This window comes from Bufo bufo, chromosome 8 (assembly GCF_905171765.1).
Source record: "Bufo bufo chromosome 8, aBufBuf1.1, whole genome shotgun sequence".
In the NCBI taxonomy this organism is placed as follows: Eukaryota; Metazoa; Chordata; class Amphibia; order Anura; family Bufonidae; genus Bufo; species Bufo bufo.
This window is the reverse complement of record NC_053396.1, coordinates 206,588,034-206,604,599: the sequence shown is the minus strand read 5'-3', so window position 1 is coordinate 206,604,599 and position 16,566 is coordinate 206,588,034. Positions and strand designations below refer to the sequence as shown.

Below are 16,566 nucleotides of genomic sequence, written 5' to 3'. Positions count from 1 at the left end.
CCAGCTTTCCACTACATTGTATGCAATATTAAATGGTGCCATTCAAAAGTACAACTTGTCCCACAAAAACAAGCGCTCGTACGGCTATGTGAACGGAAAAATATAAAAAGATACGGCTCTGGGAAGACATTAAAAACCCTCTGTGTGTGAAGGGGTTAATCTAGGGTGTGAGGGCATTAAATGGTGACATCCCTGGTGGACTGGAGTGTTGAAGGAGTTAATAATGACATCCCTGGTGGACTGGGGTGTTGAAGGAGTTAATCATGACATCCCTGGTGGACTGCGGTGTTGAAGGAGTTAATCATGACATCCCTGCTGGTGGACTGGAGTGTTGAAGGAGTTAATCATGACATCCCTGGTGGACTGGGGTGTTGAAGGAGTTAATAATGACATCCCTGGTGGACTGGAGTGTTGAAGGAGTTAATAATGACATCCCTGGTGGACTGTGGTGTTGAAGGAGTTAATAATGACATCCCTGGTGGACTGGGGTGTTGAAGGAGTTAATAATGACATCCCTGGTGGACTGGGGGTTACATCAGTGGTGGTTTGGATGGTGAAGGAGTTAATGGTTCCCCCTATATGATGCCCAATTCCCCGACCCCCAGTGTTGCCCCTTCACTCAACCACAGGGGGAGTTCCTGGATTGGGACCCCCTTACACCCCAGGAGCGGTTTCTTAGACGCCCACCACCGCTCCTCCCTCCTGTGTGTACACGGTGAGTTGTGGGGTCCACCCCAGGTTTCTCCCCGGTCCCCTCCCCATAACCGCACGCGTTTCCCGCCTATCCCTCGCACTGTACACTACAGGACCCACACGGCAGCGTTTCCCGCGTTTTCCTCCCTCGCTAGATTTGTACTGCATCGGCTTCCGTCGTTCTTCCGCCGTCGCTGTCCGGTTGCCTAGTAACAGGGCGTTCTTCTCACTGTCGGCTCGTTGCGCTTCGCGTTACCGATGGTGGCGTTTCACACAAGGTGCGTTTGGCCTCCGTTATCCCCGAAATTGGTTTGACAGATCCCATAAAAGGATGACACGAGCCCGGGGCCGGTGATGTCCTGTATTATTCTACTTTACACTTTGCATTATATATTATACACATATTTAGCCACAACAGGACTTCCTGGCAGTATTTCTAGCAGGGTCCGAAACGTCACCTTTTTCTTGAAGTTGTGTCGCCATTTTACTACACTTCGTGAGCGGGTGGCGCCGTCCATATGACATTATTTTTTCCTTTTTATGTGTAGGAGTCAAATTTACCCTAAAAAGCACAGACCGCCCCCCCACGTCCTAGTCCCAGGGACCTCCGCCGCGGCCTAAGGGGGTGTTCACACTGCGTTTGCTGTGAGGTGCGTTCGTAGCTTTGCAGTCCGCCCTGAGGACCTATGAAGGGGCCGGGGGTCTGTTCTCTCAGTCTGCGGTCATACCAACACTGTGTGCGCGCTAATACAGTATAAACCTAAAATAAAGTCCGATTTAAAAAATGTACGGTAATAAAAACATCCCCAAAATAACTATTGTTTAGTGTAAAATAATGTTTTATTGTGCAACATTACATAAAAATGTAAAACCTCCACATGACCGCAATAACCTGAAGACTTTCAATATTGTTTTTTTTTTTGTTTGGTGTAAAACATAAAAGGTATAAAAAAAAAACACTAAAAATCACTTTTTTCTAAATTTCCACAGCAAAAATAAATGAATCAATAAATGACACCATAATCCATATGTGCTCCCGAGCAACGTCAAAAAAAAGAACATTTCTCCTGCGTTGAAGAAGGCCCCAAACGGCCGCCTCAGTGAGGAAATAGAAAAGTTCTGGCCGCCGAAACGCAAAAAGGCACAAAAAAAACCACAAAACATTTTGCTAGTAAGGTTTTTTTTTTTTTCGTTTTTTTTTTTAGGCCTGGTCATTAAGAGGTTTTATCAGCTTAGATACTGGTGGCATGTCCTATCACAGGAAGCTGTTGCAAAACTACAACTCCCAGCATGCCCGAACAGCCTACGGCGTGGGAGTTGTAGTTTTACAACAGCTGGAGGGCCGCAGGTCGAGCATGCCTGTCCTATCGCTATATCTCTAGGATGTGCCCCAACATCTGGGACCCACACCTATCTCCGTAACGGGCTCCCCCAAAGTGGAGAAGAGCGCCCCGCGCAGGCACAGTGCGCCCTCCAGTCATTTCTATGGGATCTTTGAAAATAGCTGAGTAAGCGCGCTTGGCTGTTTTCCGGAGTGCCATAGAAGTGAATGGAGACGTTTACCGCTCTGTATTGGACGGTTGGCTCGGCTGGCGCTCAGCTATTTTCTAAGCTCCCATAGAAATGAATGGAGGCTGAGCGCCCGTGCACGGCTGCCCTCCATTTACTTCTGGGATCCCCTTCTGGAGATAGGAGCCGGTCCCAGAGGTGGGACAACTTATTGGCATGGGTGTCCAGGGACTTTTGATTTTTTTAGCTAGACGCGACCCTTCTACAGTCCTCGCCCCCTTACTGTATGTTTCTCTAATGACGTACCCCCAGCGCCCACACAGCTAGGAACTGGTGTCGGGAGGCTTATGCTGCACCCCCCGAGATTTACCAAGTGTTCCGGAAGCCTCCTGAATGTTCCGGGAGAGTCGGTAAAGTGTTATAGACCAGAGAGGATACTGTGATGACGATGAGCTGTGCCCCATCAGGGCCTCCAGCACCAGTCGTGTCCTTGTTCAAGTCGATGGAGTCTTTGAAATTATTATTATTTTCTCAAGAGATTTTAGCGTCTTCTTCTTTTTTCCCCTCCAGGTTCCTGCGGTGTCGGATCCTTCTCCACCAGATGGTTGTCCATGGAGAAGGACATCATGACTGAGCGGATACTAAACCTCACCCTGGAGATCATCTACCTGCTGACTGGAGAGGTGAGGACTTGTGGGCATGATATCACATGAGGGTTCCTGAGAGTGTATAGAGGTGTCTATCCGCACATGTCTCCTCACACAGGATTACATGGTGGTGAAGAAATCTGCTGAGTGTGTGACAACCAGCCCTAAGCCTCAGGTGTCAGGTGGACGAAGCAAGAGCCAAAGCCCCATCATGGTGCCTTCACTTCAATCACTGATCCATCCTGGAGATAATGAGCAGAAGATCCTAGAGATCATCAACAAGATCATCCAGCTGCTGACCGGAGAGGTGACCACTGCCGGGAATGCTGGGATATAATACGGTAATGTGTCCGGGTGATGACTCAATGATTGTTGTCAGGTCCCTGTAAGGTGTCAGGACGTCACTGTCTACCTCTCCATGGAGGAGTGGGAGTATTTAGAAGGACACAAGGATCAGTACAAGGACGTCCTGATGGAGGACCACCAGCCCCTCACAGCACAGGGTAAGAGGAGACTCTCACTGGCTGTACAGGAGCGTTATTGAATCTCATGTATTCACTATATGTGTCTGTATCTTACAGATGGATCCGGTAAGAGGAGTACACCCCAGAGATGCCCCAGTCCTCAGGATGGATCAAGCATCAATCATCCTCAGGTAGAAGAACCAGGACCATAAGGGTGCAGCCAGACTGGTGTGAGTGCCATGCAGTCTGCAGCATTGACGGGACCAGTGAAGTGGATGAGATTTCAGAAATCCCATCCACACGCTGCACTGTGGGTTTTCAGTCTGCAGCATGTCAACTTATGCTGTGGGTTTTACCTGCCGCTTTCAGCCTTTGCGATGCAGAGCAGTAGAAGACCCACTAGGAGTCCGGCACAAATTTCACTGCAAAAAAAAATGCCAAAACGGGCTGTTGAGCAGCCAAGCACACCGTGGGTGACCGTACCTTTAAGAGCTATGAAGAGCCAAGTTTATAAATTATTTCACATCCACAGGATAGGGTATAGCTGATCGCTGGGGTTCCAACCTCTGGGACGCCCACCAATCACAAGAACGGGCGCCCTGACGGAGCGATAGATGGTGCGTGCACACTGCCACTTCATTAATTCTCTATGGTAGCGCAGATAAAGCTGAGTAGAGTGCTCAGCTATTTCTGGTTCTTCCATTGAGAATGAATGGAGCAGCAGTGCGCATGGAAGACCTGCCGCTCCATCAGAACATGGACCCCCGTTCTCATGATGGGTGGGGGTCCCAGTGATCAGCGAGTTATCCCCTATCCTGTGGATAGCATAAACTTGGCACAACCCCATTAACATCAAACTTTATGAAATGTCTTCTATTTCTATTCCAGATGGACCACCTTATCATTGTCAAGGTGGAAGAGCTGGAGGAAGACGAGGAGCATTATAAGGCTGATCTCCTGTGTACGGAGGAGGAAATTCCTACAAATCCCAGCACAGGTGAGTTGTTTCGTTTCACCAAAGAGTCACAAACTTTCCTTATGTATTCCTCCTCTGTTCCCGATGGAATAACGATTCGAGAGTAATGTCTCTTAGAGCACTGTGCTGTTCTGTTCCTCTGTTATTCCTCTTGGGAATGTTCAAATAAAGTGACAGCTAGGTAATACCATTCCCGTTGTCTTTAGGGAGTGTCCTTACACATTGGACAGGTTCAGAAATCCATGTTGGGAGGTCCCATACATATTAGGCTGAATTCACACGGCATTTGTAGTGTCTGTTTCCCATGTGCAGTGGGAAAGCTTGCAGCACATACAGTACAGACCAAAAGTTTGGACACACCTTCTCATTCAAAGAGTTTTCTTTATTTTCATGACTATGAAGGCATCAAAACTATGAATTAACACATGTGGAATTATATACATAACAAACAAGTGTGAAACAACTGAAAATATGTCATATTCTAGGTTCTTCAAAGTAACCACCTTTTGCTTTGATTACTGCTTTGCACACTCTTGGCATTCTCTTGATGAGCTTCAAGAGGTAGTCCCCTGAAATGGTCTTCCAACAGTCTTGAAGGAGTTCCCAGAGATGCTTAGCACTTGTTGGCCCTTTTGCCTTCACTCTGCGGTCCAGCTCACCCCAAACCATCTCGATTGGGTTCAGGTCCGGTGACTGTGGAGGCCAGGTCATCTGGCGCAGCACCCCATCACTCTCCTTCATGGTCAAATAGCCCTTACTTTCAAAGTTTTCCCAATTTTTCGGCTGACTGACTGACCTTCATTTCTTAAAGTAAGGATGGCCACTCGTTTTTCTTTACTTAGCTGCTTTTTTCTTGCCATAATACAAATTCTAACAGTCTATTCAGTAGGACTATCAGCTGTGTATCCACCTGACTTCTCCTCAACGCCACTGATGGTCCCAACCCCATTTATAAGGCAAGAAAGCCCACTTATTAAACCTGACAGGGCACACCTGTGAAGTGAAAACCATTTCAGGGGACTACCTCTTGAAGCTCATCAAGAGAATGCCAAGAGTGTGCAAAGCAGTAATCAAAGCAAAAGGTGGCTACTTTGAAGAACCTAGAATATGACATATTTTCAGTTGTTTCACACTTGTTTGTTATGTATATAATTCCACATGTGTTAATTCATAGTTTTGATGCCTTCAGTGGGAATCTACAATTTTCATAGTCATGAAAATAAAGAAAACTCTTTGAATGAGAAGGTGTGTCCAAACTTTTGGTCTGTACTGTACATCAAACACATGCTCCTCTTACAGAGGGTCCTATAGACCTCAGCCGGGCAGATATATGTCAGTATCTCTTTTATACAGCTGTATAGAATAGCACTTATCTGCAGGTTTTTTACCCAACACTGGAGCCGATGAGCAGTGTATGCCCACTGTATGGCCATACGTCGGAGGTAATCCACTTGATGTATACCTATAATGTATGAATGGACCCTTAAATTGTTGGTTGACCCCCTTCAAACTCTTTGAGATTCTCTGATGTGAGCCTGCATATGGACAACTGTAGGGTTCATTCAGGTATCTCCCTAGTTCCAGCACTGTATATGTCTAGAAATTAAAATATCACCTACTGCACTATTTTGGGGTTGGACATTGGCTTCCGATTTCAAAAATGTTTCTAGATCAGCTTAAAGGGGTTATCCAAGAGTAAGACAGACATCTCAGAGTGCGCCCCCACCGCTGGGTTTGTTGTCTTTCGCCCCGGCTCTTCCTCTCGCTGCCGCACCGAGATCCACATCCGTCGATGGGGGACACATGACCGCAGCCAGTCACTGGCGGCAGTGGAGATCTGCTCCCCTTGCATCATGTGACTACTTACCATGATGCAAGGTGAGCAGGCTGCGGTGGTCACAGCCCCCCCCCCCCCCTCCCCGTTTGACAGATGTTGATATCAGCGCGGCAGCGAGAGGAAGAGCTGTTCTGAGAGAGTTAGACACCAAGCCCATTAACGGGACCACATATGATCTCCACCGCAGGTCGGCCGCTCTGGGAGCTCTGTGTTACTCTTGGATAACCCCTTTAAAGAGGTTTGCCAGAAATGCAATATTGATAACCTGCCTTCAGGATAGGTCCTCAATATCTCATGCACCCCTGACGATCTTCACAGTATGCCAGCCACAGCGCCATACATTGTATAGTGGTGGTACATGGTATGGCAGCCCAGTCCCACTTAAATGGGATTGCGTTATTAATTATTTGAAAGCACCATTAATTCCATGTGCTGAACATCTAAGAGGGGTTCACATACATAATATAAAGCAACACATGTACAGTGAGCATAAACTTATTAACAGACTGGTACCGAGGAGGAGAGGACCCTGCCCGCAGGAGCTTACAATCTACAAGGGGAAGGGGAAAGTAGGTTATTGAGGTATAAAAAGGCCACATGACTGATGGACGTGACATCACTGACCGAGAAAGAGGCCCCAGAGCTCACACGAGCGGCGGCCCCTGCAGAAGGAGCCAAGCATGCGCGTCCTCCCCTTTATTCTCTGGCATGCAGGGGGCCCCGTTCTACAGACAGGATTGGGACCCGCTCCTATTAGACATTTATCCTATGATTATGCCGTAAATGTCCCTTTAAAGGGGTTGTCTCACTTTAGCAAATAACATTTATTATGTAGAGGAAGTTAATACAAGGCACTTACTAATGTATTGTGATTGTCCATATTGCTTCCTTTCCTGGCTGAATTCATTATTCACATTATACACTGCTCATTTCTAAGAGTTACGACCACTCCGCAATCCAGAAGCGGTGGTCGTACTTTTACACACTGTAGGAAAAAGCTCCGGCCTCTCTGATGACCGGGACCACGGGAGAGCGCACAGGCCGGAGATTTTTCCTATAGTGTGCAAACACGACCACCGCTGGTGGATTGCAGGGTGGTCGTAACCCCTGGACACGAGAAGTGTATTATGGGATGGAAAAATGAATCAAGCCAGCAAAGGAGGCAATATGGACAATCACAATACATCAGTAAGCGCCATCTCTACATGATGAATGCCATTTGCTGAAGTGAGACGACCCCTTTAAGTCCTAGAAGACACCTTTAAAGACTTAGGATAAATGCCTTGGTAATTTCTCTGGAAGATTCTTTTTGTTTTTTTCTGTAAAAGGAGAGAATAATCCATCAGTTTTCTTTCCAGGAGATGAAGGCTCCAGAGGCTCGGAGGGAAATCTCCCTTCAGATTCAGATTGTGAAGCGGAACATGATATCACACCAGATCCTTATGAAGACCCCCCTGTTTCTCCTAACTTCCCTTCAGCCCACCAGAGTGGAGATCCATCATGTGATCCCACTACACTCGCAGAACCCTCATCGGATCAGTCGCAGGTTCGTAAACCATTCCCGTGGGCCGAGTATAGGGAATATTGTAGAAACAGATTAAATGTGTTGACGCAGAAGACAAGTCCCCGAGAGGAGAGACAATTCCCGTGTCCGGAATGTGAGAAATGTTTTTCATACAAATCAAATCTTTACGACCATCTCAAAATTCACACCGGGGAGAGGCCGTATTTATGTTCAGATTGCGGGAAATGCTTCACCCGCAGATCGGACCTTGTGAGACATCACAGAACCCACACCGGGGAGAGGCCGTATTCCTGCCCGGACTGCGGCAAAGATTTTGCCATGAAATCGGTTCTTGTCGGACATCGGAAAATTCACACCGGGGAGAAACCCTTCTCCTGTCTGGAATGTGGGAAAAGCTTCAACCGAAAATTCAGCCTCGCCGTCCATCAGAGGACTCACACCGGGGAGCGGCCATTTTCATGTACGGAATGTGAGAAATCGTATACGAACAAGAAACAACTGGTCCTGCATCAGAGGGCGCACACGAAGGCGAAGACGTTGTCTTGACCAGAACGCGGGGAATGTTGTAGTCGTAAATCTCTGGACACAGGAGCAAGATCACTTTTGTGTTTTGCAATTATTTTTTTTTGTGAAACTGAAAAATCCAAAAATCTTACAGATTGGGTGTTACCGAAAAATTTGGTTTTCTCTCTTTTTTTTTTTTTTTTAAGGTGCCATTTTTTTCACTTTTTTATTTTCTTCTTCTTATTATTATTTATTATTAAAGCGCCATTCATTCCATAGCGCTGTACATGTGATAAGAGGTGCACATACATAATACAGACAATTGCATTAATCATAAACAAGACGAGTTACAGACTGGTACAGAAGGGGAGAGGGCCTACAATCTACATGGTATGGGAGAAGGACACAGTAGGTGCGGGTGAAGTTGGTCATGGCGGTATAGAGGCAGCAGGGCCACTGGTTGTAGGCTTGTCTGAAGAGGTGGGTTTTCAGGTTTCTTTTGAAGGATTCCACTGTAGGTGAGAGTCTGATATGTTGGGGTAGCGAGTTACAGAGTGTGGGGGGTGCACGGGAGAAATCTTGGAGTCGATTGTGGGAAGAGGCGATAAGAGGAGAGAAGGAGGTCTTGTGAGGATCGGAGAGTGCGTGTGGGGGTGTATCGGGAAAGTAGCTCAGAGATGTAGGGAGGGGACAGGTTATGGACGGCCTTGTATGTATTTGTTAGTACTTTGAACTGATTTCGCTGGACAATGGGGAGCCAGTGAAGGGATTGGCAGAGGGGAGAGGCAGAGGAGTAATGGGGTGAGAGGTGGATTAGTCGGCCAGCAGAGTTGAGGATAGATTGGAGGGGTGCGAGAGTGCTAGATGGAAGGCCACAGAGGACAGTGTTGCAGTAGTCTAGGCGGGAGATGATGAGGGCATGTACAAGCATTTTCGCAGATTCAAAGTTTAGAAAAGCACGGATGCGGGAGATGTTTTTGAGTTGGAGGCGGCAGGTGGTGGAAAGGGCTTGGATGTGCGGTCGGAAGGAGAGGGCAGAATCCAAGGTCACTCCAAGGCAGCGGACTTGGTTGACCGGGGAGAGTGTGCAGCCATTGATCGTGATAGATAGGTCTGTTGAGCAAGATGGGGGAAAGATGATGAATTCTGTTTTATCCATGTTAAGTTTTAGAAAGCGAGAGGAGAAGAAGGATGATATAGAAGATAGGCATTGTGGGAAGGTGGTGATGTCTGGACCAGAGAGGTAGATTTGTGTGCTGTCAGCATAACGGAGATACTGAAAGCCATGGGACTCTGAGATGTCCCAGGCCAAAAGTGTAGATAGAGAAGAGCAGGTGTCCTAGGACAGAGCCTTGCGGGACACCAACAGAGAGGGAATGAGACGAGGAGGTGGTGCGAGAGTGGGAGACGCTAAACGTCTGGTCTGTGAGGTATGATGTGATCCAGGAGAGGGCCAGGTCAGTGATGCCAAGAGATGAGAGAGTTTGCAACAGAAGAGAGTGGTCGACAGTGTCAAAGGCAGAGGACAGGTCAAGGAGAAGGAGGACAGAGTAATGTTTTTTGGTTTTGGCTGTTAGTAGGTCATTGGTGACTTTGGTGAGGGCAGTCTCAGTTGAGTGGTGGGGTCGGAAGCCAGATTGTAGGCGGTCAAAGAGGGAGCAGGAGGAGAGGTGAGAGGACAGTTCAGAATGGACATGTTGTTCAAGTAGCTTTGAGGCATACGGAAGAAGTGATATGGGGCTTTTTTTAGGAGTCGGCTACAATAAAAAAAAAATGGCAACAAAAACCGCCAGGACACTGTCTTAAAATGTCACCGTGTTTTTGTTGGGAATTTTATAATCTCCTATAGGCTGGCATGTAACATCTGACTGCAGCTGTTTTTTACCAATATGTGCACCCAAAAACCAGGGCACAATCACCAGAAACCTATGCCAGATTCTTGCTGCTGTAGATCTCATTTTCTGTAGCACAGACTTCCCGAGGATGCGCCAAAATTATTAAGAGCCAATCCAGTGAGCTTTACTATCAAGACTGGCATCTGAAGCGCCAGACTTAAAGGGGTTCTCCGGGCTTTTAATATTGATGACCCATCCTCAGGATAGGTCATCAATATCAGATCGGCAGGGGGTCTGACACCCGGCACCCCCACTAATCAGCTGTATGAAGAGATGTCTGCTTTGCCATAGACATAGACAGGAAGAGAGAATGGAGATGTCGTGTGCCATCCCTTCATACAGCTGACCAGCAGGGGTGGCGGGTGTTGGACCCCGCCGATCTGATATTGATGACCTATCCTAAGGAAGGGTCATCAATATTAAAAGCCCGGAGAACCCCTTCAATACATTCTCCCTATAATGTGATACCACCCTTAACCTGTTGGGGACACAGGGCATACCTGTACGCCCTGATGTCCTGGTACTTAAGGACACAGGGCGTACAGGTACGTCCTGTGTAGTTCTACGGCGGGCGGTGATCAGAACTGGGTGCCTGCTGAAATCAATCAGCAGGCACCCTGGGTAAATGCCGAGGGGGGTCCTGTGACCCGCCGGTATCGGCGATCGCTGCAAACCGCAGGTCAATTCAGACCTGCGATTTGCAGCGCTTTCGGAAGTTTCTGATCCCCGCAGTCCGTAACCGCGTGGATCAGAAACTTCAAAATGCCTTTTTTTTAAGTTTACCCCCATGCAGCCCTCTTTGTTATGTGCCGGCGGGCGCAGTGAGGGGGGGTCCCTCTCATTTTCAGGATGGCTGAGGGGTTAGCAGTCTGACATCATCACACAGATGTCAGCCGTTTAACCCCTTCCATGCCGCGGTCCGTAGGGAACGCTGTATGGAAGAGGTTAACAGGGAGCTCCCTCCCTCTCCCATCGGGGGCTGCTGTGCCTTTTCAGCCTCCGATTCTTGACGGGGTCAAAGAGGAAGGGGGCCCCCCTCCCTCCCCATCACCCTCTGCTCTGTTGTGGCAGCGAGTGATGGTTACCATGGCAACCGGACGCCTTAACAGGCTTCCGGCTGTCCATGGTGCTGATCAGACTGTGTAAGGTGAAAATACAATACAATACAGTACACTATATAGTGTACTGTATTATACAGACATCAGACCCACTGGATCTTCAAGAACCAAGTGGGTCTGGGTCAAAAAAAAACAAAATAAAAATTCCCTACACATGTTTGATATCACCGCGTCCGTAACGATCTGATCTATAAAACGGTCATGTTACTTTCCCCGCACGGTGAACGCCATAAAAAAAAAAAAACTGATGAAATTGAAATTTTGCCCAAATTACTTCCCCAAAAAGGTAATAAAAGTGATAAAAAAAAGTTGTATGTACGCCAAAATAGTACCAATTAAACCATCACCTGATCCCGCAAAAATGAGCCCCTACATGAGACAAAAAACCCAAAAATAGACGGACTAAAACATGATTTTTTTTTGTTTCAAAAATGCTTTTTTATGTTAAACGTAAAAAAATAAGTAAAAAAAGTAGACATATTAGGTATCGCCGCGTCTGTAAGAACCTGCTCTATAAAAATACCACATGACCTAAACCCTGAGGTGAACACCTTAAAAAAAATAGAAACGGTGTAAAAAAAGCAATTTTTTGTCACCTTACATCACAAAAAGTGTAATAGCAAGCGATCAAAAAGTCAGATGACCCCCAAAATAGTGCCAATCTAACCGTCATCTCATCCCACAAAAATGATACCCTACCTAAGACAAATCGCCCAAAAACTGAAAAAACTATGACTCTCAGACTATGGAGACACTAAAACATGATTACATAGTATACATATTAGGTATCGCCACTGTTGACGTCCTTAACGACCAGCTCTATAAAAATATCATATGACATAACCCCTCAGCTGAACACTGTCAAAAAAATAAAATAAAAACTGTGCTAAAAAAACATTTGTTTTGTCACCTTACGTCACTAAAAGTGCAACACCAAGGCGTATGCCCCCCACAATGGTGCCAATCCAACCGTCACCTGATCCCGCAAAAAATGATATCCGACAATCGCCCAAAAAATAAAAAAAACTCTGGCTCTCAGACTGTGGAGACACTTTTTGTTTCAAAAATGATATTATTGTGTAAAACCTAAATAAATAAAAAAAGTATACATATTCGGTATTGCCACGTCCGTAAGAACCTGCTCTATAAAAATACCACATGACCTAACCCCTCAGGTGAACACTGTAAAAAAAAAAAAAATTAAATAAAAACTGTCAAAAAAGCTATTTTTTTGTTATCTTACCTCACAAAAAGTGTAATAGCAAGCGAACAAAAAGTCATATGCACTCCAAAATAGTGCCAATCTAACTGTCATCTCATGCCGCAAAAATGATATCCAACCTGAGACAATCGCCTAAAACTGAATAAAACATGGCTCTCAAACTATGGAGACACTAAAACATGATTTTTTTTTTTGTTTCAAAAATGATATTATTGTGTAAAACCTAAATAAAAAAGGTATACATTTTAGGTATTGCCGCGTCCGTAAGAACCTGCTCTATAAAAATAGCACATGATCTAACCTGTCAGATGAATGTTGTAAATAATAAAAAATAAAAACTGCCAAAACAGCTATTGTTTGGCAAATTTTCCATTTTAATAAATTTTTTCCCGTAACAACGCAAGGGTTAACAGCCAAACAACTCAATATTTATTGCCCTGATTCTGTAGTTTTACAGAAACACCCCATATGTGGTCGTAAACCGCTGTACGGGCACACGGCAGGGCGCAGAAGGAAAGGAATGACATGGTTTTTGGAAGGCAGTTTTTGCTGGACTGTTTTTTTGACACCATGTCCCATTTGAAGCCCCCCTGATGCACCCCTAGAGTAGAAACTCCAAAAAGTGACCCCATTTAAGAAACTACACCCCTCAAGGTATTCAAAACTGATTTTACAAACTTTGTTAACCCTTTAAGTGTTCCACAATAGTTAATGGCAAATGAAGATGAAATTTCAGAATTTCTATTTTTTGTTACTTTGCCTCACAAAAGGTGTACCATAGAGCAACCAAAAATCATATGTACCCTAAAATAGTACCAACAAAACCGCCACCTTATCCCATAGTTTCCAAAATGGGGTCACTTTTTTGGAGTTTCTACTCTAGGGGGGCTTCAAATGGGACATGGTATCTAAAAACCAATCCAGCAAAATCTGCCTTCCAGAAACCATATGGTGTTCCTTTCCTTCTGCGCCCTGCCGTGTGCCCGTACAGTGGTTTACGACCACATATGGGGTGTTTCTATAAACTACAGAATCAGGGCAATAAATATTGAGTTTTTTTTGGCTGTTAACCCTTGCTTTGTTACTGGAAAAAATGGAATAAAATGGAAAATTTGCCAAAAAACTTAAATTCTGAAATTTCATCTCCATTTGCCAATAACTCTTGTGGAACACCTAAAGGGTTAACAAAGTTTGTAAAATCAGTTTTGAATACCTTGAGGGGTGTAGTTTTCATTTTTGGGGGGTTTCTATTATGTAAGCCTCGCAAAGTGACTTCAGACCTGAACTGGTCCTGAAAAAGTGGGTTTTGGAAAATTTCTGAAAAATTTCAAGATTTGCTTCTAAACTTCTAAGCCTTGTAACGTCCCCAAAAAATAAAATGTCATTTCCAAAATATGGAAAAAGTAAACATATGGGGAATGTAAGGTAATAACTATTTTTGGAGGTATTACTATGTATTATAGAAGTAGAGAAATTGAAACTTGGAAATTTGCTAATTTTTCAAAATTTTGGGTAAATTTTTTATTTATTTTTTTATAAATAAAAATGCATTTTTCTGACTCCATTTTACCAGTGTCATGAAGTACAATATGTGACGAAAAAACTATTTCAGAACGGCCTGGATAAGTCAAAGCGTTTTAAAGTTATTCACACATAAAGTGACACTGGTCAGATTTGCAAAAAATGGCCAAGTCCTTAAGGTTAACCCCTGGCTATACATGTTAAAGGGCATCTGTCAGCAGTTTTGTACCTATGACACTGTCTGACCTGTTACATGTGCACTTGGCAGCTGAAGACGTCTGTGTTGGTCCCATGGTCATATGTGCCCGCATATGCAAATGAGGCCGAAGGAGCAACGGGGGCTTTACCATTGGGACAGTGAAAAATGCAGCATGTACATGGCCGGTATCTGTATTTTGATATCAAAATGCAAAATCCATTCAGTCGTGTGCTTGAGGCCTGATTTATAGGACCAGAATGCAAGTCACTGGATCATTGTGTAAGGAATCCTGCGTGGGGGGTTCAGCTCTGGAGCTGCAGAATTCTGCCATGAATGCAGTGCACTTTTTGTGTGAGTCTGCATATTAATGGTCTTCACAGCCGTTCCTCAGGTCCTTGGATATTGTATTATATCCCACTATTCACTGCGATTTGATGCATATTTTGGATTCTGCACAATATTTGGTAACGCATCAATGAAAGATGTTGGTGAAAATTTTGGGTCCTGTTCACACTGCTCCTGTATACAAGCAGAACTCCATTATGAAAAGGCTGGCCTCCAACAGACCCCATTATAAGGGCTCATGAACACGAATGTGTGCCGCCCGTTCCCGTGCATTGGGGACCATCCATGTGGCTGGCACAGACCCATTCAATCCGTTTGCGGCACAAAAAAATTTAACGTTCTATTTTTTGTGGTGCAGAGGCACGGACAGAAAACCACGGAAGTGCTCTGTAGTGCTTCCGTCCCATACCGCACCTTCCGGATTGCGGACCCATTCAAGTGAATGGGTCCACATCCTCGATGCGGAACACAAACGGCTGGCGCCCGCATAATTCGGACCGGCTGTTTGCAGGCCGCAATACGGCATGGGCCGACAGCGGCCAGGTGCATGAGCCCAGCTTCAGTGGGAATCATACCATGATGCGGAATGCCCACGGAACGGTGCCCGTGTATTGTGGATCTGCAAATGCGGTCCACAATACGGCAACGGGACACCTACGGTCGTGTGCAGGAGGCGTAAGGCTGAGAATCTAAGGGGGGTCATTTGCTAACAATTTTACACCAGTGTTTTTTTGTGACGGGGGCCAGGACATTGGGCCAAACACATTTACTATCTTTTCAGACGTGACCGCTACTCTAGTCAGGGGCTGGAGTCTTTTTGTACTCCAAGTGCACGGACTGCTGGTGGTGGTGCACGGATTAGGCCTGAGTCTCATCATAAATTTGGTGCTTTCTCCACCAGCGATAGGGGGAGGGGAACAAAGAGCGGCTTTAAAAGCCTGTCTTTGTAAATGACACCCGTTTCTTTTTTAGTCGTCCCCCCCCCCCCCCCCCCCCAAAAAAAAAAGTGCTAATAAACATATCAAAATTGTCACATAAAAAAGTAGCAAAAATTATTTTGGTAGTCTGATAAATAAAAAACACACGACTGTTAATCCACCATGTGCACCAGATCACAAAAATGGGGATCATTTACTAAAGCTTTTACATCCTTTTTTGCTGTAAAAAATATGGCAGGACCCCTTTTGAAATGCCCGTGCGTCAATAGTTTGTCACGTGGGTGTTTTTACGCCGTCCTCGCCACTTGGGAGCTTCAGTAAATTGAAGACATTCGTAAAAGAGGGGTAAAAACGACTCCAGCTGGTTGTATGCAGATCTGGAGCTAGCAAAGAATGCTGGGAGATTTCAGCTCTGAAGCCTGAAGAATTGGGCGTCTTTTACACGACCATATGTATTTTGCGATCTGCAAAAAACGGATCCGCAAAAAATACAGATGACGTCCGTGTGCATTCCGTATTTTGCGGAAGGGAACAGCTGGTCCCTAATAGAACAGTCCTATCCCTGTCCGTAATGCGGACAATAATAGGACATGTTCTAATTTTTTGCAGGACGGACATACGGAAACGGAATGGACACGGGAAGAAAATACGTTTGTGTGCATCATACGGGCTGTAAATTGGGATCAGTGGAAAATAAAAGAATTCCTAATCGTCCAATAAAAAGTTCTGCAACTTTCTCACAAACTGTTCAGGCTTTTTATCACTTTCAAGAGCTCTGCTTGCTGTCAATTTAGAGGAGCATGCTTGTTTATAGCTAGATGCCAAAAATGAATACAGACAGACCTCTATGGGCACCACTGTCAAAAGGCAAACGCATCAGCAGTATATATCTCTCCCCAGTCCTGATAGTCTGCTACAATGTGTCAGTGCAGGAAAAATGGATCAAGCTGGAGTCCGGACTGCTCAGCCAACAGAGGATTTCATAATCTGGCTATGACTATAACAAACCCTCAGCTGTTTTGGGTCTGTGCAGCCTCTGGATTAAAAAAAAAAAAAGCTTATTCTCGTGCACTGACAGCAAGCAGAGATATTAAAAATGATGAGGAACTGAGCCACAAAGGCTCTGAGGAGGTCACGGCTCGTTACATTATAATTATCAGAGGACGGCCTTGC

At 45.4% G+C, this 16,566-nt stretch overlaps 1 protein-coding gene across 1 annotated transcript; it reads left to right on the top strand.

Moving 5' to 3' along the window:
• The first annotated feature begins 866 nt into the window (after positions 1 to 866).
• On the top strand, positions 867 to 8,377 carry LOC120977498 (oocyte zinc finger protein XlCOF7.1-like). Its single transcript, XM_040405481.1, has 7 exons — positions 867 to 971; positions 2,773 to 2,885; positions 2,968 to 3,156; positions 3,229 to 3,352; positions 3,431 to 3,504; positions 4,202 to 4,310; positions 7,485 to 8,377. Exons 2-7 carry the CDS (start codon positions 2,814 to 2,816, stop codon positions 8,195 to 8,197), a joined length of 1,281 nt encoding a protein of 426 aa, XP_040261415.1. The 5' UTR covers positions 867 to 971; positions 2,773 to 2,813; the 3' UTR covers positions 8,198 to 8,377.
• The last annotated feature ends 8,189 nt before the right edge of the window (positions 8,378 to 16,566 follow it).

Bases quoted from the DNA above. Each gene is read 5' to 3' on its own strand.
- LOC120977498 (XM_040405481.1), top strand. From the start codon at position 2,814: ATGGAGAAGGACATCATGACTGAGCGGATACTAAACCTCACCCTGGAG. The intron at 2,886-2,967 runs GTGAGGACTTGT...CTCCTCACACAG, and splicing joins TCTACCTGCTGACTGGAGAG to GATTACATGGTGGTGAAGAA. The intron at 3,505-4,201 runs GTAGAAGAACCA...TTTCTATTCCAG, and splicing joins CAAGCATCAATCATCCTCAG to ATGGACCACCTTATCATTGT.